Source organism: Marmota monax, unplaced genomic scaffold, assembly GCF_021218885.2.
Source record: "Marmota monax isolate L192 unplaced genomic scaffold, Marmota_monax_Labrador192_F-V1.1 WCK01_AAM20220418_F8-fsc00105, whole genome shotgun sequence".
Taxonomy (NCBI): domain Eukaryota; kingdom Metazoa; phylum Chordata; class Mammalia; order Rodentia; family Sciuridae; genus Marmota; species Marmota monax.
Window position 1 is genome coordinate 962,173 of NW_026692947.1, and position 23,943 is coordinate 986,115.

At 40.4% G+C, this 23,943-nt stretch overlaps 1 protein-coding gene across 3 annotated transcripts; it reads right to left on the bottom strand.

Moving 5' to 3' along the window:
• Nucleotides 1-579: 579 nt before the first annotated feature.
• Rab29 (RAB29, member RAS oncogene family) lies at nt 580-18,588 on the bottom strand. 3 transcript variants are annotated; one of them, XM_046452201.2, is made up of 5 exons: nt 17,987-18,588; nt 15,055-15,126; nt 14,159-14,340; nt 12,701-12,822; nt 580-12,416 (listed from the first exon to the last, which is right to left on the bottom strand). In XM_046452201.2, exons 1-5 carry the CDS (start codon nt 18,108-18,110, stop codon nt 12,302-12,304), a joined length of 615 nt encoding a protein of 204 aa, XP_046308157.1. In that variant the 5' UTR covers nt 18,111-18,588; the 3' UTR covers nt 580-12,301. The 3 variants fall into 3 exon arrangements, with proteins under 3 accessions (XP_046308157.1, XP_046308160.1, XP_046308159.1); XM_046452204.2 differs by having other exon boundaries at nt 14,159-14,335; nt 17,987-18,028; XM_046452203.2 differs by lacking the exon at nt 17,987-18,588 and adding an exon at nt 17,914-17,937.
• Between the last annotated feature and the right edge of the window lie 5,355 nt (nt 18,589-23,943).

A 23,943-nucleotide genomic window follows, 5' to 3' on the forward strand; every position in this document is an offset into this window, starting at 1 on the left:
GTCTTTTTGTGGTTGGCATATTGCACTTAATTAATATCTTCTAGGTTCATCTACATCGTAGCAGGTGACAGAATGTCCTTCTTTCAAAGGCCAAATTGTATGTATATACTACATTTTGTGTATCCATTCATCATGTCTGGACACATGGGTTGCTCCCACCTATGGGTAGTGCCTGCACATGAGTGTGCAGATATCTGAGTCCCTATTTTCGCTTCTATTAGGTATATACCCAGAACTGAAATTACTAGATTACATGGCAATTCTGTTTAATTTTTTCAGGAATGGCTGTATGTACCAATTTATATTCCATCAGCAATGCACAAGTGTTCTCCTTTTTCCACATCTTTACCGGCACTTATTTTGGCTTTGGTTTTGGTTTTATAATAGCTATTCTAATAGGTATCCAGATATGTTTATACTAAGTGTCTTACCATTGGTATTATTATCAGAATGCCAGTGCCGAGATTGGGGTGGTGCTGTGATCAAAAAGTAGTTTTGTTGGAGGCTGTTTTATTAGAACAAATTGCTATTATTTTAGCAAACACTGTTATTTAGTATTATGAAACGAGGCAGAAGCAGTCTTGTTAATCATTTATTAGGTAATGAATGGAACTAGCCATAGTCAACATGTCCAGGCAGGGAAAAAGTTCACAACAGGTCTTCCAGGACTTGGCCTGGTTGTGTAGTCCAAGGCCAGCACATGGATGGCCACTGAATAAAGAGTCTCCCCATCCGAGGTGTGAGTCATGTCCTCCCTGTCTCTTCACTGAAGCTTCAGCTGATGCTTTCCCTCCATTTGCTCATTTATTCACTCATATTTCAGCCAACACTGGCCAGGCACAGTGGTACGTATCTCAGTGGTGCATGCCTGTAATCCCAGCAGTTTGGGAGGCTGAGGCAGGAGGATCGTGAGTTCAAAGCCAACCTCAGCAACTCAGTGAGACCCTGTCTCTAAATAAAATATAAAAAAGGGCTGGGGATGTGGATCAGTGGTTGAGTGCCCCAAGTTCAATCCCTAGTACAAAATAATATAAGAGATTTCATCCAACACTGTCTTTTAGGAAGGAAGTAGCTTAACATTTGAACTTCTAGTTTACTTTTTACTGGACAAATTCAGAACTTCTGCCTACTAGAGCTAACAGAACCTAGAATGCATGCTCCAAGGTAGATTCCCACTACTGCACCTCCAATCATCCCTGTGTGCCTATCTCAACCATAACCATTTTATTGGAATCTGAAGACACTGATCATATATGATAGGTCAGATTTTGAAAGCACCATCTGAGAACTCTGAAGAGACAATATGTGTAATAAAACTCTGAAAAGCTATAAAAACAGAAAATGATCAGTTGACAGAAAAGGCAGTTATTCCTTTTCTCCGGAAATGAAATATAGAGGAGGGTGTGATGTTGTGTGCCTGTAGTCCCAGCTACTCAGGTGGCTGAGGCAGGAGGATCACTTGAGCCCAAGTATTTGAGGCCGGCCTGGGCGACATAGTGAGACCCTGTCTCAAACAAAAAACCACTTGGCTTGTTATCCCAATGCTTAATTTTCCCTATGATTTTAATTGTATTTTGAGAAGTAGTCTTTTCCTTCTTCATTGCGTATATTAAAGACAGTCAAGGCAGGGGATATATGCTTAGCATGCACAAGGCCCTAGGTTCAACCCCCAGCAAAACACACACACACACACACACACACAGGAAGATCATAAGTTCAAGGCCAGCCTCAGCAATTTAGCAGGGTCCTAAGCAACTTAGCGAGACTCTGGCTCAAAATAAAAAATAGAAAAAAAAAAAAAACTAAGGCAGGCCTGGTGGCACACGCCTGTTATCCCTGTGACTCTAGGAGGCTGAGACAGGAGGATCACAAGTTCAAGGCTAGTCTCAGCAACTTAGCCTCAGAACTTAGCAAGGCCCTAAACAACTTAGTGAGACGCTGTCTCAAAATGAAAAATAAAAAGGGCTGAGAATGTGGCTCAGTGGTAGAGTGCCCCTGGGCTCAATCCCTGGTACAAAACAAAAGAAAGAAAAAGAAAAGACTGAAGATGTAGCTTGGTGATAAAGGGTCCCTGGGATCAATTCCTAATATGAAAAAATAAATAAATAAAAAGACAGTCCCTGCTTTTACTGATCACAGGAACACAGAAAGGTACCACTCTTTGAAGACTCTTCTAGGAAGTTAAAGAAAGCCTCTTTATTTTTTTTTTTAATTTCTATTTCCAATCTACTGGCTCTGTTCACCCTGCCACCCTAGAAGGAAGGATGGGATCTGTAATCTGTGGTAGGTTTAACAGGCAACACTGCTTTCATAAAGCACAGCACTCACATCCATCCTCAAATTAAGTGCATACAGCTCCATAATAAAGTCTAGCTCCTTAAGCTAGCATTCAAGCTACTAAAGAGAGATTTCTTAAGCCCAGATCTAATATGACTTTGCTAAAATCCCTCCATGAATTAGGAAAAATATTTGCAAGATATAGCAAAAGATTATTGTCCTTAATATATAAAATAAATCACTAAGAAGGGACTGGGTGTAGCCCAGTGGTGGAGTGTGGGTTTAGCGTGGAGAGGCCCTGGGTTCAATCGCCAGCACAGACAGACGCAGGATGGTGACTCACAGAAGAAATAAAAATGATGAATATGTTTTAAAATACGTTCACTTATAACAAAATAAAAGCCAAATAATTTAGTTTTTTTCACTTCTGAAATCAGTAAACTGTCTTGTTAAGGACATTGGAAAACTGACTTCTCAGACCCTAGTAATGGATGTGTATATATGGATATATTTTACAGGGAAATTTGATACAAAATTTAAACAAAATGTTTATATCCTTTTGGAGTATTTCTAGGAGTTCCTAAAAAAGTTTTCACGTAAATTCAGTAAATTGATAAATATACAAAGATATGAGTTCATAACAGAGGAAAAAGGAGTACCCCAAGTATCCAATAATAGGTAACTGAATATATAAATTATAATAGCTCCATACAATCCTATGTAGCAATGAAAAGCAAGAAAGTAGAATTCTGTGTTCTTACATGGGAAGCTATCCAAGATACATTAAAGAGAGAAAAGCAAATTGCCAAAAGCCATATATAAGCCTGTTCTTATTTTACTTTATTTTTTGTAGGGGGAGGGGCTCACAGCTGGGACTGTATATGTAGAGAAATACCTATAATAATATCCAATCTCTTAATCAATTTTTATTTCAGAGATGACATTACAGAATCCTATCTCCTTTAAAAAATATCTATATTATTTAAATAGTAAAAAATTGTCTTTATTCTTGGTCCTACTACAAACTAGCTGTATGATCTTGGACAGGTTCCTCGTCCCCTCTACTCTCAGTTTTTCTGTCTATCATAAGCACAATGATCCCTGAAAAATTTTGGGGTCCTCATTCCTAGAAACTGTGACTATGTGGGGGAAAGTAAGCTTCTAATCTGTTGATCTTAAGATGGAAAATCGACCTCGATTATCCAAGTGGGCCCCAATAGAATCACAAGGGTTCCTTAAAAGTGGAAAAAAGGATGCAGTGGTGCGTGCCTATAATCCTAGCAGCTGGGGAGGCTGAGGTAGGAGGATCAAGAGTTCAAAGTCAGCCTCAGTAACAGCGAGGTGCTAAGCAACTCAGTGAGACCCTGTCTCTAAATAAATACAAAATTGGGATGAGGATGTGGCTCAGTGGTTGAGTGTCCCTGAGTTCAATCCCTAGGAAAAAAAAAGTGGAAAAAGGAGGGGCTGGGGGTGATGCCCAGTAAAGAGCGCTTGCCTAGCATGCACAAGGCCCTGGGTTCCATCCCTAGCACAGCAAAAAAGAAAAGAAAAGAAAAGAAAAGAAAAAGGAGCCAAAAAAGGCCTGAGTGATAAGAGATGAGAAAAAACGGCTTTGAAGATGAAGAAAGGGGGCCCAGAAGCAAGAAAAGAATGCTTCCCTATAACTAAAAAAATGCTGTCCTGCCCACACCTTGATTTCAGCCCAATGAGACCATGTTGTGCTTATGACATCCAGAACAATTAGGTTTAAAAAAATGGTGTCTAAATATGACATTTAAAAAGACTAGTATTTATGTATTTTTCAATAAGAAAACAAGATTAAAAAAATCCTTTCACAGGTACTACATCCCTTCACTTGGTACTACAAGATGAAGTCCAAATGCTTTGGCATGGCCTACAAAGATATCCTTTATTTGACCCCACTTTAAATGTGTTTTCTCACCTCTACTCTTGCAATGGCCTGCTTGTAAAATGCATATGTTGAAATCTAATCCTCAATGTGATGGTATCTAGATGAGATATTTGAGAGGTGACTAGGTCATAAGGATGGAGCCCTCTTGAACGGTATTGGCGCCCTTATGTAAGAGGCCAGAGGGAGGTTGTTTGCCCCTTCTGCCAGTTAGATACAGCAAAATTGGTGTCATCTATGAAGCAAATAGCCTTCACTAGGGCTGGTGTCTTGATCTAGGACTTCCCAGCCTATAACACTGTGAGTAATAAATACATTTCCGGTACTTAAAAATTACCAAGTTTAACACTTTGTTATAGCAGCATGCACAGACTAATACAATCCTACTGCCACCTCCCCGCTTCCAGCTCCAGCTGTGACGAATATCCGCTTTCATCTGAGCAAGTTGTGCTATGCATCACATTTCCCCTGGCTTCATTCCCTTTATTCCACCTGTCTGAAATGCATTTCCTTCCATAGCCCTCCAGTTGGCAGACTCTTACTCAGTTTGACTGTCCTGTCTGTCATAAGGCTTTTCTGATCTCCCCTCTCAAGCTCTACCACTCTTAAGTAGTAAAGACTTGGCACTTTCCACACTGAAGAGTTCTTTCCATGTCCCTCTGTTTTCTGATCACCCTTCCGGGACAGGAGCCTTCTCCTCCCCAGTCTTGCATCCTACATACTTAAAGAAGTACCTGGCACAAAATGGGCATACCACATGGGCCAAATGAATCACCTAAACAAGCTGCCAATCATCTTTCTAATCTTATTTTTTAAAATATTTTTTTGGTTGTAGATGGACATAATACCTTTATTTTTATGTGGAGCTGAGGATTGAACCCAGTGCCTTACACGTGCAAGGTGTGTCCTCTACCACTGAGCCACACCCCAGCCCTAACCTTACTTTTTAAAAATATTTTTTTAGTTGTACATGGACACAATACCTTTATTTTATTTATTTATTTTTATGTAGTGTTGAGGATTGAACCCAGTGCCTCACATGTGCAAGGCAAGAGCTCCACTACTGAGCCACAGCCCCAGCCCCTAACCTTATTTTTAACACAAACTCTTTGGTCCATTGACTACTTTCCAAACTTGCCTAAGCATTTCAAACTCCCTTTCTGCCCAACCTGAAATCTTATCCCACCTTTTTTTCAATCATTATCTATCTCAAATTTACTTTAAGAACTCTTTTTTGACCTCTTTCTTCTTTGGATTTCTAGGGCACAGATCTTATATCTCCTACAATTCCTGCTGCAACCCTAGATACGTAAATAGCAGGTAATCAGATGTTTCAAGTATGAAAACAATTGAACAAAAAAGTCTGCATTAAAAAATTAATGAAAAACAAATTTACTGAAATAAATTAGAGGTCTTGATTGGGTTGTGGAGCTATGGCCAATTTGGGGTCTTCCTTCTCATTTCCTTAATGAGCAAGTATAAACATTCTCATCATAAAGGTATTAGAAAATTTATCTACCCACTTAACATATTACTCTTTCCACCACACTGAAATTTGTTAAATGGAAAAACTTCAAGGATGCCACCACCACCAACACACATATACACACACACACACACAGTGGAAAGCACTGTGATGTAGCAAAGGGCTATTTCTGGAGTTGATTAAAGTTAAAAAAAATCACTATTTTGAGAAAAGTCATTTTTTGGCCCCAGTTACCTCAAATACTTGTCCCATAAGGTCAATGTGAAATAAAAATTTTCTGTGTGAAGTGCTTAGGAGAGTATGTGGTTTGCAGCAAACACACAGATGAACACAGCTACTGGCAGCAACAGTTGAAAATAGAATGGCTGTTAAAATCCCTGCACTTGCAAATAAGAAAAGTGATATGCAAAATTAAATGACAGTCACTGCACGTGGTGACATATCTTAGTAAGTGGAACCTGTCAATTAAAGATCTTAGGACACGTGTGCACTGCATGCTATTCAGGGTGCACTCAATTTGGCCCCAAATTTAATCACATGTCACTATTCCATATATAAGCATGTTCTCAAAAGCTATCTTAATACAAACCAAGAGTTTCAAACCCCAAAGGGCTCAGTTCTGTTTCTCTAAATGTCTAGGCTTATTTTCTAAAATGAGTTTTCCAGGCCAAACGTTTCCCAGAAACCCAAATGACAGAATGGAGATGGGGAATTAGAAGACATGCAGTTATGTCTTGGCTTTATTACAAATGCAACCAGCTGCCTTTCAGTCAGTCAAATTTTGAGACATTTCTTCCCTCAAATGGAAAATGGGAAGAACTGTTGGCTCTCTAGTTTGAAAGATAGTATGAGAGGCGTATACAGCTTGTAGAGCCGAGGGAAGAGTCCTATACAGAATCAGGTATTGGAATCCAGTGCTTTGGGCACTCATCGGAAAATACCTGTCTCATTGCCTTCCTCTCCCTCTCTGCTTTCTCCTCTTTATTCCCATGAGCATGTAATTAGCTCCTTATGAGATGGGCCTCAACTTGAATGTGAATCAAATTCAATTTGTGTGAAGAAAAGTTATCAAAATAATACCCCTCACTCAGGAAACCCTGTTAAGAGTATGTGATGGTTCATTTTGTGTATCAACTTGACTGGGTCACAGGGTGCCCAGATATTTGGTCAAACACTATTCTGGGTGTTTTCTGTGAGAGTATTTTGGATGAGATTAATAAATTAGCAAACCCCAAAAAGCAGACTGCCTCCTTAAAGTGGGTGGGCCTCACCCAATCAGTGGAAAACATGAATAGAACATAAAGATGTCTTCTCTCAAGCAAGAGAAAATTCTCCTCCTCAACAGCTGAAATACTAGATCTGCCAGGCTGCTGACCTTCAAGTGGACTCAAACTAGAACCCTTCACTTTGCGAAATTTGGACTTTAGATAGACTCCATTACAGTATGAGCTAATTACTTATAATAAATACATATACACTTACCCATCTATGTACCTCCATTTTTTTTGTTTCTTTGGTACCAGTGTGATTGAACTCAGGGGCACTAGACCACTGAGTGACATCCCCAGCCCTATTTTTTTTTTTTTTTTGGTATTTTATTTAGAGACAGGGTCTCACCGAGTAGCTTAGGGCCTTGCGATTGCTGAGGCTGGCTTTGAACTTGCTATCCTCCTGTCTCAGCCTCTTGAGATACTGGGATTACAGGCATGTGCCACCATGCCTGGCTCTCTCCATATATTGATATCTATATTTCTCTACATACCTCTTTATATATTGATATCTATAGCTCTCTACAATTTTTTTTTGGTGTAGTACTGGGGATAAGACTCAGGGGAACTATACTACTGAGATGCATTCCTGTCCCTTTTTTATTTTTTATTTTGAGAGAGGTCTTGCCAAGTTGCTGAGTCTAGCCTGAAACTTGTGATCCTGCTGCCTCAGTCTTGCAATAGCTGGGATTACAGGTGTGCACCACCAAGTCCAGCTTCTCTATTTCTCTCTCTTTTTCACTTACTGTTTCTATTTCCCTGGAGAACAGAACTCTAATACAGATCAATACAATTATTATACTGAACCTCTGCAGATAAAACTTTAGAGGATTCAAATCATGTCTGAAATACCTTAAAGGAAAGAAAGCAGGATTTTTCTAACAATAAAATCACTTCTAGATATATTCTGCAGTCTGTAGTATTTATGGATAAATCAAAAGCACATGTCGAGTTCTTTCCAACATACATTTCTTTCTAGTGACTTCCTACTTATTTCAACATGCACCTTTGGGGATTATCTGGCTTTAATAGCTTGAGTCACTTACACTGCGGGAGTCTACCCAAACAGTGAGTTAAGAGGGAGGGAGGGAGGGAAAAGGGACACTGAGGTTTATTTTCTTGGGTAATCTGATTTTATGAAATTAGAGATTTTTACTTTCTCTAACCATAGTCTTAGATTATGTCAAATGTGGGCCACTGCCTATAAAAGGTTGGCAAGAAAAGTCTCTTGTGAGATGGGACAGTGTCCTGAGGACACAGACACAAATCAACAGAATAAAGTTAATATGGAAATAATAGGAAAAAAATAAGGAATCCAATTATAACTTAGCTGGGGAGAATGACTTAGGTAAATCACCCTGGACCAGCTTTGGATCATTACTTTTTAAGTGATATAAAAGGAATTCATCACCCTATTGCTGAGGACCATCCCTGCCCTATGATTGCTTTGTCCCTACTTATTGGGTCACTTGCTATTCTGTTCAAAGAACAAAGGTGGGCAGTCACCTTCCCACAGTTCTGTTCTCAGCCCTTCCTTGGGTTGCTCAGAACACCCTTTAGGAAATTCTTATGACTTTATTTTTTGCCAAAGACCAGACCAATGACAAAAGGAAATTTTGACTCAAATATAGAAACATCTCTAGGGAGGGGCTACAAAAATGTCCACGTTCTAAACAATTTTACCAAGGAGTGGCATCCAAATGATAGGACCTAGTTATTTTTAGTATAGTCACATTTCCATTCATGTAAATATTTTCTTCCTCCTCCTCACCCCCACCCCATGTTACTGGGAATTAGAAACAGAGCCTTGGTATGCTAGACAAGACTCTATCATTGAATTACATCTCCAGTACTTTTTATCTTTTTCAAAAAAATTTATTTTTATTTTTGGTACCAGGGATTGAACCCAGGGGCACTTTACCACTGAGCTACATCCCCAGCCTTTAAAAAAAAAATGTTTTGAGACAGAGTCTTGCTAAATTGCTTAGGGTCTTGCTAAGCTGCTGAGGCTGGCCTCAAATTTGCAATCCTCTTGCCTCAGCCTCACAAGTTGCTGGGATTACAAACTCTACCACCATGCCTGGCATATCTTTTATTTTGAGACAAGTTTTCTCCAAGTTATCAAGGCAGGACTTGCCTCAGTCTCTCACATAGCTGGGATCACAGGTATGTGCCTTTTCTTTAAGGATAGGGGAATAGAGTAGAATTAGTTATATTTCAGTGCTGCCTTTAATGATTTTTCAGGCCTATAATATTCACCAGTTGGGAGAAAAACAAAAATCCAGAAGGGCTGGTGGGCCAGCCTCCAGCAATGCTCAAAAAGGCAGGCAGATCCTGAGTCAGCAAATGGGAAAAGAAAACATATTTGGTTTTAAAATGGTCCCATCTCCAAGCAGTATTGGGGGCATTAAATCAAGTTCTGAATTAGTACTAAGCAACTGGACCTAAGCATTGGTACTAGCAAATTAATTTCTTTAAAACAGAGGTTATAAAGATAAAATCTCCAATGCTACAATATTCTTGAACTACAGGTATAAAATAGCACCTTAACAAACTGACATTTAAGGCCATTAACTATTAACCACCATGAATATGAGACCTACTTTCCATTTATTTGTGATCTTGTAAAAATCAATTTTCTCTAAACAAGTGGAATTTGTTACTCTACTATTATCTTTAGAATCACTGTAATCAAAATCTTATCTAATGGGCTGGGGATAAGGCACAGTTGGTAGAGTGCTTGCCCAGCATGCACAAGGCCATGCGTTCAATCCCTAGCACCACAAACAAAACAAAACAAAAACACCTTATCTGAAAATGGTAATACAAAAAAGAACTTCAAGGTCTTAAAATATCAAGCAAATTATAATAACTGACATTAACAAACAAGGAACTGGGCACAGTGGGGACTAGGGCCTGAGGTCCTAGTGACCTGGGAGGCTGAGGTAGGAGGATGCAAGTTGTAGGTCAGCTTCAGCAACTTAGTCAGGTCTTGTCTCAAAATTTTTAAAAATTATAATATTAAAAAGGGTTGGGAATGTGGCTCAATCCCCAGTACCAAAAAACAAAAAAAATGGGCTGGAATGTAGCCTAGAGGTAGGGTACTTGCCTTGCAAGTGGGAGCCCCTGGGTTTAATCTTTACATCGAAAATTAGCAACACGTCACTGAAGGCTTGGCCCACTTTGTCATTCTTTTATTTGGCTCCTGGCCTCTTCCTTGGGACTATGGCTTTGAAAGCCTGTGTGTATGAGAATCACCTGGAAAGTAATTGAGCAAACACAAACCTAGGATTCTTGTGTGTGTGTGTGTGTGTGTGTGTGTGTATGTATGTTGCTGGGGATTGAACCCACTGCTCTGTGCATGAGAGGCAAGCGCTCTACCAACTTAACTATATCCCCTGCCCCAAATGCAGAATTCTTTTTTTGGGGGGTACTGGGAATTGAATTCAGGGGTGCTTAACCACTGAGCCCACTTTTTTACATTTTATTTAGAGACAGAGTCTTGCTGAGTTGCTTAGGACCTCAATAAATTGCTGAAGTTGGCTTTGAACTTGTGATCCTCCTGAGCCACTGGGATTACATGCGTGCACACCATACCTGGCAAACCCAGGATTCTTTACATAGTAAAGACCTGACTCTCAATTTTTACAAAGTTCTCCAGCTGTGGTTTCCAAATCTGGTCATTCAGAATTACCTGGGAAGCTTTGACAAGAACAATGTATTCCCAGGCTGCACCCCTGGAAGTTTGATTTACTAGATTTGAGACTGGGATCCCTAAAATCTTAAAACTTTAAGAAATTTAAAAAAAAGTTTCCCAGGTAGTTCTGATGAGCCAGACTTAGGACATTTATTTAAGGTCTACCAAAGAACTTAGGCCCATAAATTCACTACGAATATGCATAACCTTGGGTAGGTTGTAAATCACCATCCTAGGAAGAATTTAACAAATTAAACCATCTAGAAGTGATTCGACACTAAAAACGCTGCCCAATTTAGCACTTAAATTACCTAATGATTTTCTGTCTATCCACTCTCCACCCCCAGGCCAAGGCCTGTACATAATATTTGTTTCCTATGGCTGTGCTAGCCACCCACACTGTTCCTAAAGTTGCTGCAGTGGATTCTGTTCTGTTAATCTCACCCCTTTTTTCTTCCATTCAGGAGCCCCAAAGCTTTGAGGAACAAGGCCCCTTGAGTATTATCAAGCCAAATGATAATACAGCATCATGTCTCAGAACATCAACCCAGAAAACCCAGAAAATCCTAATGTGGATTAATTTCTTTGTGGAAAGGAATGCTCTCATTATACAAGACAGGCAATTTAAAAGCTTGACTATTTTTGAAGCTGAGAGAAAATTAATCATGACTAGAAGTTTCAAAAATAGAGTAACTACAGTTCACCATCAGTAGCCCCCAATCCATAGATGTTCAGCCCCCATCTTCTACATCCCAGAATCAGAAGTTTAAATTCCATGTTCAAGACAGAAAGAATCTGAAAGCAATTGGCCTGTGAGGAATTTAGGAAAAGACAATTGATCTCATTTTCCTCTCAATCATATATCAAGTGGTAAAATAAGGTCAAAAGTAGATGACAATTATTTTTTTATTTTCTGGTACTGGAAATTGAACCTAGGAGCACTCTACTTCTGAGATACATCCCCAGTTCTATTTATTTATCTATTTTGCAGTACTAGGTATGAACCTAAGGGTGCTCTACCACTGAGCTATACCCCAGCCCTCCAGCCCTTCTTATTTTTTATTTTGAGACAGGGTCTCACTAAGTTACCCAGGCTGGCCTCAAACACTTTCTTTTCATTTTTTTCTTTCCTTCCTTTTTTTTTGTCCCCCGCCTGTACTGTGATTTGAACCCAGGGCCTTGTGCTAGGTAAGTGCTCTAACCACCGAAATACATCCCCAGTTTTTTTATTTTTTTATTTTGAGACAGGGTCTCACTAAATTGCTGAGTTGGCATCAAACTTGTGATCGTCCTGCCTCAGCCTCCCGAGTCTCTGGAGTTTCAGGTGTGCACCACCACACCTGGCAAAGAATTTTGACTTTGAAAACACAGATGCTGATTTCTAATTCTTCCCACAAAGTTCCAGATCATAAATTGAGGGATGAGGTGATCATTCTTTCACAGAAGACACTGACTGGGCCACATGAGCTGGCAGCAAGTCAGAGCCAATATCCAGGAGGTGCCGAAATACACATGGGTCCCAGGGGTCTTTTTAAGCCACAATGGCCCTTCTTACTGGATAGCTGGCAGGAGACAGTTTGAATATTAATGAAATTGCTGGGTGGGCCCAATGGGAGTAGATGGAAAGGCCTTCTAGAACTGGGATAGAAACAAGTCAAATCGTACTAGCAGCAGGCCCAGCTGGAAGAGGACTTGGTTTGTAGATTGATGTAGTTCCCTTGGGTGGACAAAGACATACTGTCTTCTCTGGAATTGCTCATCATCTTTTCAATGAGGACTCTACAAATAAAGAAATGAAAAATCCTGAGCAAATGGATGGAGCAAAAAGAGATACAGCAGGCAGATTCATAAGCAGATGACATTCTATAAAGCTATAGGTTTAAAAGCTCTTGGTCCCCAGTCATTATGGGAAAGAAGACAGTATTCCCGATGTTCAGGAGCTGGCATTCCAGTGGTTCAGTCTGTTCTGGTTTGCTCAGAAGCAAGAAAAGATGGTACCCAGGGCAACGGTACACGATGGATAAATCTTTGTGCCTGTCCCCAGGTCAGCATGAACTACTCACCTCATGGCTTCATTAATATTTTTGTTCTCCTTGACTGATGTTTCTGTCCAACCTGTGAAACCATTCTCTTTACTGAACCGGTCAATCTGGTCCCGGCTTACTGCCCAAGGGGACAGATCACACTGACAAAGAAAAATACATAAAATGCAACACCATAAACTTCCTAGGAAGAGGAACATGTCTCAGATACCTGTAGGCTTAAAACAATTCTCTACCACTGGCTAAGAACATCAGTATCTAAACTCTACAGTCAACATTCTTCCCAAAGAAAGTCACATTCTCTGTGGGGGGAAGAAAGGGGGAATGGGAATGGGAAAGACAGTAGAATGAATGGGACATAATTTTCCAGTGTTCATATATGAATTCGTGACCAGTGCAACTCCACATCACGTACAACCACAAGAATGGGAAGTTATACTCCATGTATGTACAATATGTCAAAATATATTCTACTATCATGTACAACTAAAATGAACAAATAAAATTTTAAAAAGGTGAGTTAAATGGGAACATAAATAAATAAATAAATACATGCATACATACACTGGACCAGAAATACATGTAAAACAGCTGTAGTTTAATTGCTAAAATGTGGAAACAACCAAGTAGTTGATGTATACTAGAATGGATAAATTTTCTTTTTATTTGTTCTAATTAGTTACCTATGATAGTAGAATGCCTTTTGGCATATCATAAATAATTGGAGTAAAACTTCTCATTCTTCTGGTTGTACATGATGTAGCGTTACACAGGTCATGTAATCATATTTGCATATAGAGTACTAATGTCTGATTCATTCTGCTATCAAAGAACACATAAATTTTCATTAATATAATGAAATGTTATAGAGCAATGAAAATGTGCAAAACCTTCATATTTTAGCTGTAGATGGACACAATACCTTTTTTAAAAAAATATTTATTTTTTAGTTATAGTTGGGCACAATACCTTTATTTCAATAAAAAAAAAACTTTTGCTGCATGAAACAATATGGGTGAATCTTACAAATGTGACATTGAGCAAAAGAGGAGACACAGCAAACTGTAAGCCATATTATTCCTTCTGTGTAAGGTTCAAAGAGGCAAAATCAACGTATTACCTTAGTAATTAGGATGAGGTCACCTTTGACGAAAGGGAGAATAGTGGTTAGGAAAGATCACCAGGAAGTTTCCTGGGTTATTTTCATATTTTATTTATTACTTCAAATGCAGATGAATAGACATATTCATCAAATGTCTACATTTCAATTTGTTTAACTTTTTATAAATTATAAAATCTAATATTTTTTTAACAAAAAAAAAAAGAAAGAAAGTTACATTCTCTACACCTCTTCAAAGGAAGTAGAGAAGATCTTGCCAACTCGAAAACGGGAAACAGAGGCTCACTATCACAGGGCATTTTTAGATCCACTTTCTGACCACAGAGGCCAGGGGTCATTTTTTTAGATCGGCCATGTACCTTGTTGGCCAACAGCAGACAGGGCAGAGGTTCCCCATTGGGCAGTGTTATCTTGCTGTCCAGGTCCTGTTTCCACCTCTGGCTGTTGCTGAAGGTAGTGGCGTTGGTTACATCAAACATAACAACACAGGCAGAGGCATCTCGATAGTATAGTCGTGTCATGGATGTGAAACGCTCCTGCCCTGGGGAGAAGAGAAGTTCTTGAGAAGGTGACCCTGAAAACCACTTTCAGTGTCCTCTGATACCCTGCCTGTCCTTCCTTCACTGTGGGCCAGAGCAGTTTGCATATAGGTGGTAGAGGACTCCTGGTTTTCTATCTTGGATTTTCTAATCTTATTAAGCCCAATTATCTCCAGGCAGATTCTGCACTCTGATTGCTCTAAGTCCAAATCCCTGCCCTGCCATTTGTTATCTATGTGACTTTGAGCAAATCAGACTCAGTGCTTCAGACTTCTCATCTGTAAAGTGAAGATAAAAGCTTTTATGATAGGACTGTTAGAATTAATGAATCAGTAAATTTGAAATACTCAGAAGAATGGTAGCACATAATACAGATTCACTATTATTACTGTCTATTTTCTGGGGATCTTGTTTCTATGGTCAGCTGAAAACCTACAAAAAGCACCCACCTTCTGCTACGGAAGCATCTACCTAGGGTCTGGACAATCCACCACCTCACAAACCCTTCCACACAGATTGCTTTTCATTTATTCAGGACAAAACATCTAAAAAACATCTGCAAAAGCTCTATCTCCTCATTCCATGTATTCTCAAAGCAGCTCAATCATTCCAGCTTCAGAAGAAAAAAAATTCTGATTTTTACTGCTTTTTTTCTGAGATCTTGTTGCTTAAACCAATATTTCTTCCCTTGTTCCTCTCTGGCCTTCCCAGTTTACCTGCAATATCCCACAGCTGGAGCCGTACCATCTCGGTGTCAGACCACTGGAGAACCTTCAGAGCAAAATCCACTGAAAAGATAAGTTTATTATACTTAATAAAATTTACCTTAAAAAAAAAATCCAGGGATAGATAGGCCAGGCACAGTGAGTGATGCACACCTGTAATCCTAGTGACTTGGGAAGCTGAGGCAGGAGGATCACAAGTTCAAGGATAGCCTCCGCAACTTAGTAAGGCCCTAAGCAATTTAGGGGGATCCTGTCTCAAAATTAAAAAAAAAGAAAAACAAAGGGCTATAAATGTGGCTCAGTGGTTAAGTACCCCTTGGTATAACCCCTAGTACAGAAAAAAAAAAAAAAAACTCATATGCAGTTACAACTAAAGGGACATGCAACTCTAATCCCATTTATGTATGTGTAAGCCTTCAATGGGCTGAGATGAGCCTGCACTTGTACATTAAGTGTGGGACAGATAATTCATATTCTCTAAAGAGATCTCCAGCTCTTCCTCTCCTGTCAATTTATTTGCTACTTGTCTCCAAGGCTGAGGTCAGGTAGTGACAGTGATTATGAATTCAAGTATTCTCAAATTAAACAGTTTCAGGAGATTTAGGGGATTTTCTCAGGGAGGAGTGTTGGCGGGGGGAATGGAGGAAATGAGATGAACACGGTCCCATTTCTACTATCCTCGTTCAATTTCACTGTTGGTTTCTAATCAAATTGTATTATGAAAAAACCACCCCGGGGAATTCTACATCCATAAGGCTGTAGGACTCCAGGCGAGAACATGATATATGAAGAAGGTCCCCAAGGATTCCTAAGAAGAGGGCACCAAATAGATGATGCTTAAGAGTTATGCTGACAGGGCTCAGGTTGTAGCTCCATGCTGAAACACTTGCCTAGCATGTGTGAGGTACTGGGTTCGATCCTCAGCACCAAATAAAAATAAATAAATAAAATAAAGTACTGTGTCCAACTGCAACTAAAAATATTAAAAAAAAAAAGTTATGCCGAAACCTACCAAATCTGGAGATACTGAGACTCTGAGAATTAAGGATGAACAAGTATGGGGTAGGGGAAGCTTTTTTTTCCCTTCATATTTTAGCTGTAGATGGACACAATACCTTTTTTAAAAAAATACTTATTTTTTAGTTGTAGTTGGGCACAATACCTTTATTTCACTTATTTATTTTTATGTGGTGCTGAGGATCGAACTCGGGGTCTCGAACATGCGAGGCGAGCACTTTGTTGTTCAGCCACAACCCCAGCCCTGGACACAATACCTTTATTTTATTTGTTTATTTTGATGTAGTGCTGGAGATCAAACCCAATGCCTCACACATGTGCTCTACCACTGAGCCACAACCTTGGCCTCAGGGGGAAGTTTTTAATAAGGAAATAGAATAATTCCTGAGGTTGGCAAATATATTCTTCCACATCTGTGACAGAATTAAAAGCCAGATCCAATTATATTATTTACTAAGAGAAAACTAGAACAATTCATAAAAATGAATAAGCATAACATTTTAACCCAAATCTATGAAATAAGGTCCCTCATGTTTTTTAGGAGTAAGGGGACAGAGTGGTAAGGAAATAGTCTGAAACTTAAACAATTCTGCTGGAGATATGTATACACACGCGTGCGCGCGCGCATATATATACATATATAAAAATATATATATATATATATATATATATATATATATATATATATATATATTTCTTTTTGGATTGGGTTTTTGCTAAATTTGCCCAAGCTAGCATTGAACTTGTCATCCTTCAGACTCAGCCTCCTGAGTATCTGGGATTACAGGCATGTGCCCAGCTGCTGGATTTTCTTAAGGAGGATATTTTAATTGCAAACTAGATGGTTATTAATTAAAAAGAAAAAAAATTCACATGAACACCAGGACACATTTTCAAAATTTACATTAGCACAAATTTTTTTCCTCAACAAAGTTCTTGTATGTGTTACTGGGGATTGAACCCAAGGCCTTGCACATGCTAGGCAAGTGCTCTACCACTGAGCTACATCTTCAGTCCAAAAAAATTACTTTAAGAGATAAGTTTTTGAGTTACTCTTTTCCATCACCAGCTCTTCTTAGTTAAATATCTTCTAATGAACAAAAAGACATGTCTACCTCTAGAAAAAAACAAATTGCTCAGCTGATTCCAAAAGGCCACACGAAAGAAAGAAATGAATTAACTCTTTAGTGTTCCTCCTCTTCCCCAGTTTGAGAGGAAAAGGAGTGGGAATATAGGTCAGAGAACTGGTATATTTTACATTCTTTGGAGAATTTCTCACATTCTTTGAAGAATCCCTAGGTTACCTTCATTCAAGCGATCAATGGACAGAAGGCAGAGTTTATTAGCTGGGATGGGCATTTGACAGTGTGGCAGAGGGCGGAGGCTCGTTTGTGTCCCCACTGCTGGCCCCAACCTTGGGTCCTTCAGACCAGTTGGCCCCCTAAGTTCCCTTGTCTCGGCCATGTTAAATCCTCTACTCCTTCTTCAACAGCTGTCTGTAACCTCCCGTGAGAAGCTGGGCAAAGCCCCCGCTGGCACCTAACCGACCCTACAGAGGGTCTCAGCTGCCTCTGCTCTTCAGAGATTGGCCCTGGACTGCTTGAACGCTGCGGGAGTTCGCAGTTGGTCATTGGTAAACAGCAATTGCTCACTTGGACTCTCCCTTCCCCATTTTTCATCTTTACACCTTTGCCCTCTTTCCAGGCAGTCGATTCCGACTGGGAAAACCTGGCTGGGGAGACCCAAGAGAGGCATGCAAACCAAACTTCACTCCCTCGAGGATCCCAGACACCTACTTCCTGACCCCAACAAGGATCCACCGGCACCACTCACCCGACGTGGTCCCCATTTCGGGTTCCAGTTGGGCCCCGGGTCCTGCCCGCCCCTCCCCCTGGAGACGTCTCACCTCCCACGGTGGATTTGTAGTGTTTGCTGAAGCTGTCCTGGGAATATCGCTGGACCAGCGACGTCTTGCCCACTGCGGCGTCCCCCACCACCAGCACTTTGAACAGGTGATCTCGGCTGCCCATGGCCAGCAGGGCGTGCGTTTTCGGGAAGCGGGAAATCGCCTATTTTAATCCGTTTGGCTTTGAGCCCGCTTCAAACTAAAGTGAGGCATTCTCAGACCCCAGTCCTTTTAAGCTGCTCTGACGATAAAGCAGAAAAGGAAACTTTGTGCTAAACCTAAGTGCGCTTCCTCCCCGTGTGCGGCCGCAGCCTGGGTGGGGCGCAGGGCGCCAGCTCCAGCTCCGCGGTTTGCACCTTCTCACCAGCCCGACCCGGCTGCCGAGAAATCGGACCGGCACCACCGAGCCAAACCCACCCGGATTTCCCCCGGAAGGTTCCAGCCAGTGCCGGGACGCGGGCTAGCTTATTATACGGCTAGGGACATACGATGGGTGGCCTCCCCTCACTGAACACAACAAATTACAAACTAGGCGCAGCCCACACCTAGATACCCCAGACCCGGTCCTGCCCCGGCCGCGAGGTGCCTATGGCTTTCCTACGTAAGCGTCACGTGCGGGCCTGCCCAGAGCACTACATTTCCCACTACACTTCGCGGAGAAGAGACCTAGCCGAACGCGGAGACTTGATGCCAGGCCTCCGGGGAAATGTAGTTTCTTCACTATTTTTGTTTAGGGAAAACCACTAAATTCGAAGGCTCTCAAAACTCCTTCAACCTTCAGGAATCCTGTTTAAAAACAAGTATAGGTCAGTAAAGATCCCTTCAGAGATTTATTTGACACGACCTCACCTATCTAAATCTAAACCCAGATGTTTCCCTCATATTTTTAAACATTTTATGGAGTTAAGATTAAAATTTATTCCATTAATAAAAGCCCAAATTGATACTGGGGTTGGAGGCACACACCTGTAATAATGGCTATTTGGGAGGTGGAAGCAGGAGGATCGCAAGTTTGAGATCAGCCTCTGAAACTTAGCGAGACCCTGTCTCAAAAAATTTAAAAAGGCTGGGAATGGGGCTGGGGATGTAGCTCAGTGGCAGAGTGTTTGCCTAGCATGTGTGAGGCACTGGGTTTGATCCTCAGCACCACATAAAAATAAACAAATGAAATAAAGGCATTCTATCTACAACTACAAAGAAAAAAAAAAAAAGCTGGTAATGTAGCTCAGTGGTAGAGCGCCTCTGGATTCAACCCCCAGTACCGCAACAAACAGAAGACACCCAAGCATCATCCATCCTGCTCCAAAAGAAGTTCATTTCTTGTTCCTTCGAATAGAAAGACAAGTCTAGAACCTTGTGAACGTGGTCTCATATTTTCCGTATGACACTACGCCAGGCAAATGCAGGAAAACTTGACCCATGAGACTAACCATTAGAAAAACTCATGCTAAAAGTTACAACACTTAATAACTAGCCATAGCAATAAAGACCAACAAAAACAAGAGACAGTTCCTCATTCACACTTTCACAATCCCTATACTCATTCTAGTTGAAAGCCAATTTGAGTATACTTCTCCATTTGTTGCTGCTATTGCTCCTGCATAATAATAAAACTACAATTGGGCAAATAATTTTAAGTTTTCAGCCTGTAATTTTTCTGACTTGCCTGACCTTTAGTGAGACATGAGTTTCACGACTAGCAAAATGAGATCCACTTTTAGTGCTTTTCCGGGGAATAGAGGAAGAGAATCTTCACGCTGTGGTATGACAGCCCAGGGCCTGACACCATGAAATCCTACCCAGGACTCCTGATAGAGAGGCTTATAGTCTTTGAGGAAAGAATTTTGCATAGTGTGCAACATATTTAGTTCAAAATGTTTGTTACAGAGGTACATAAAGTTTATTTCAGCTACTCATCTTTTTTTTTTAAATATTTTTTAGTTGTCAATGGATCTTTATTTATTTATATGTGGTACTGAGAATCGAACCCTGTGCCTCACACATGACAGGCAAGTGCTCTACAACTGAGCTACGTCCCCAGCCCCTCAGCTACTCATCTTTAAGGATCCAGTCTTCTTAGTTCCTGTTTGCTCTGACATAGACCACATCTTGGCATGTATTTCCCAATTAACTTTTATGATGCTAGTTTTTCTTCTTCATCCTACTTCTCTGATGATCAACATTTTAAAAATTATTTTTTAAGTCTGATTTTTTTTTAAAGAGAGAGAGAGAATTTTTTAATATTTATTTTTTAGTTTCCGGCGGACACAACATCTTTATTTGTATGTGGTACTGAGGATCGAACCCAGCGCCGCGCGCATGCCAGGCAAGTACACTACCGCTTGAGCCACATCCCCAGCCCTCAATATTTTTTTAAATAAATTTATTTTAGTTTTAGGTGGACACAATATCTTTATTTATTTGTTTGTTTGTTTGTTTGTTCATTTATTTATGGTGCTGAGGATCAAACCCAGTGCCTCACACATGCTAGGCAAGCACTACCACTGAGCCACAACCCTATCCCCTGATGATCAACTTTTAATTTCTGATTTCTTTCCATCCATCTTTTTGGTGGGATGTCCTTCACATACCAAAGCTGGAGGACAGCCTTCATCATCAAAGATGGGTAATTGGGGCTGCAGTAAACCTGAATAAACAAATTCTCAAGTAAACCTTGTCTTCCACTAGCTTCTACCTCACCTGCGTAGATCTCTTAGTAGAAATCCTAGAATTTACTACTGTAAACCAGATATCCACCTGTCCTGTAATTCCTTTACAAATACATTGTTCTTTGTCTAAAAAGTATAAAAGCATCACGATTTAGTCATTTCTTTGGACTTCACTCTCTTTAAAGATCATCATGTACATGTAAATTTAATAAAACTTTTATGCTTTCTTTTGTTGATCAGGTCTTATGTAAATTGGGTTCCTAGATCAGTCAAAGAAGCTACATACAAAGGGGTTGTAGAGTGGATGTCTCTGCACCTATATTGGATTATTGCAGTTACATATTCATTGGTTTTCCTGATTCTAGTTTTTTCTCTTTGATTCATCCCATACAACCTGGCCTAAAACACCACTGTTTGTTTTTTCATTGTCAGCCAACTGTCTTTCCCACACTGGCCAATCTCCCTGTGAGAGACTGGCCAGATGTTCAGAGCTTTCTGTACACCTCCTTGCCTCCTCCACTAACCAGCTTTATCTCACCTGATCTTAAATGGGAATTTTCCTCTTTCTACAAGATGAGGACCCTCATACTCTTTATTTTTTTTTTATTGGTTGTTCAAAACATTACAAAGCTCTCCCTTATACTCTTTAAAAACTCAGTTTCAGTTTTTATTTTGTATCTTTGTTTAGGATGCTTCACCCATCAAATACTCTTCAGGTTTTAGCTGAATGCAGTGGCACATGCCTATAATCTGAGCTACTTGGGAGGCTGAGGCATCAGGATTATAAGTTCAAGGGTAGCCTTGGCAAAATAATGAGACTCTGACTTAAATCAAACAATAAAAAGGGCTGGGGATGTGGCTCAGTGGTAGAGGGCCAGTGGACTCAATCCTCAATATTGAAAAAAAAAAAAAAAAAACCACAACAACCCCCAAACCAAAAAAAACTCTTAAGGTTTCTTTCCACACATCTAAATCTTACCACAACTGAAATTCTCAAATGTTAGCATGCACGAGGATCATCTGAGGGTGCTTTGTAAATATGGATATTCTGATTCTGTAGTGCTGGGGTAGGGCCCAGAGGAACCTGTTTTGGGCAAGTACTCATGTGATTTTCAGTTCAGACTCTGTGATGAGAAATGGTACTTCAAGGCCTGACTTCAACATCAACTAATTTTTGAATATTTTCCTTATTATATCAGCTATTATTCATCACCTGTGGCATTTACATTCTATTTGACTTTTGGTCACCTAACTATATGACCAATTTATAATTATTTACCTTATAAATAACTCTCATGTTGCAAAGTAAACAGAGTCTTCAACATTTTGGCTTTGATCCTGGTAATCTGTGAAAGGAGCTACCATTTTTCCAAATCAGAACCGTGGGGAGTCAAGATTGGCAAGTCTCAGTCCCTCCCCTAAATCACAGAGTTTCTACCAAAGGAGTAATTTTATCACTTTTTTTGGTGGAGGTGGGAAGTGCATTTCTTCCATACTAAGTTGCAATTCTGATGGTGATTTCTCAGAGAGACAGTTATAAATAAGAGAGGGAAAAAAACTGTGAAGTGCCAAACAACTGCTTTGCATCTGCATGTTTGGAACACCGTGTTTTGGAAGCTATGAGCCTTGCTCTCTTACTATCACGCTTTTGATGGGTGTCTGTACCTCTCATTTTATGCTTCCCACTTTTTAAAAAAATTTAAACACATAGAAAAGGTAAAAGAAGAGTACAATTCGTACCAGTACGCTCTCCACTGTTTTACCAATTACTAACATTTTGTGACATCATACCTCTCTTGGTATGTGTTGAACCATTTGAAAGAGAATAGCAGCACTCCAGCCTTAAATACTGTAGCATCCAGTTCCTAAAAATGAAAGACTCCTACAAAACCAAAACTGTTTTGCTGGGAGCCATTAGCCAAGTAGGTATGACAATTTCCTTGCCAGCGTACCCCATGTTGCTGACATGTTGCAGTGACATTGAATGTAGGTGACCTTGCTCAAGGACCAGGGCGGATCCGGGATTAGGGTGTTCCTGGTTTAAGATAATTGGGTTTAGGGCGTTCCAGGTTTAAGATTATTCCTCCTGGGAATAGGGCGTATCCTGCTGCCTGAGTTCCCCTTGAGTGCTCAGGGGATTCAGACAGTATATTTTGGAGATAGAAGCCCAGTGGATTTGGATTTGGGCAGAGAACGTGGATTTGGGCAGAGAACGTGGATTTCCCCAGAACGTGATTGTAGACGGCTGGTGTGAGTTCGGGAATAAAGAGTTGCTGTTTGAATCTACAAGCTGTGTGGTGGCTCGTGATTGTGTGCCCAGCCAGACTGCGGCATTTGTGCCCAGCCAGACTGCGGCAACCATAATCACACCTAATAAAATTACCCTTAGTTCTATAATGTCAAGTGAGTAATTTACATTTATATGTATTGTCATGGTTTGGATGTCCCCAAAAGCTCACTTGTGAGACATTGCATGAAGGTTCAGAGGAGAAATGATTGGGTTGTGAGAGCCCTAACCCAAACAGTGAATTAATCCCCTGATAGGGATCAACTGAGTGGCAACTGAAGACTGGTAGAGTGTGGCTGGAGGAGGCGGGCATTAGGGTATGCCTTTGGGGTATGTATTTTGTAAGGTGCTCTCTGATTATCCTGTGAGCCGCTTCCCTCCACCACACTCTTCCCCCACTGTGTTCAGCCTCACCTAGAGCCTTGAGGCATGGAGCCAGATTTCTATGGACGAAGACCTCTGAAACCATGAGCCCCTGTCACGAGCAGCTTCTCAGCCTTGTCTGGTTACCAGGAGTTCCCTTCCGGATATCTGCACTGGACCCCGGACCGCGACGTACGCGAACACCAAGCACGAACTCGATTGCCTTTTGAAATGCTGGTTTATTCGCACACCACACAAAGCAATACACGAGGTGGCTGGCTCACACTGCACGATCTTACTCTCAGGCGATGAGAGTTGATTGTGAGCAAATACATGGAGTTTCCCTCGCGCTTATATACTCTATATGTTTACAACAAACTTGTTTGTGTCTAACTTATCTAACATAAGCACACTACCTAGTTACATCATCAACTTATCTAACATGGGCATACTATCTAGTCATCCTATAGCCAAAAACATGTTTACAACTAAAAAGTCACTTAGTCACTGCAAAGTCCAAAACAAGTCCAAAACAAGTCCTTTTGCTGATTCATGTTGTTTGTTCATCCTTGATGTTTACTCCTGTCAGCCCCCAAATAAACTTTTCCTCCTCTACAGTTGTGCTGGTCAGGTCTTTA

Coding starts and splice junctions, on each gene's coding strand:
- Rab29 (XM_046452201.2), bottom strand. CDS start 18,110: ATGGGCAGCCGAGATCACCTGTTCAAAGTGCTGGTGGTGGGGGACGCC. Junction 14,341..15,054: donor CCAGCTGTGGGATATTGCAG/GTAAACTGGGAA, acceptor TCTTCTCCCCAG/GGCAGGAGCGTTTCACATCC. Junction 12,417..12,700: donor AATATTAATGAAGCCATGAG/GTGAGTAGTTCA, acceptor CTTTATTTGTAG/AGTCCTCATTGAAAAGATGA.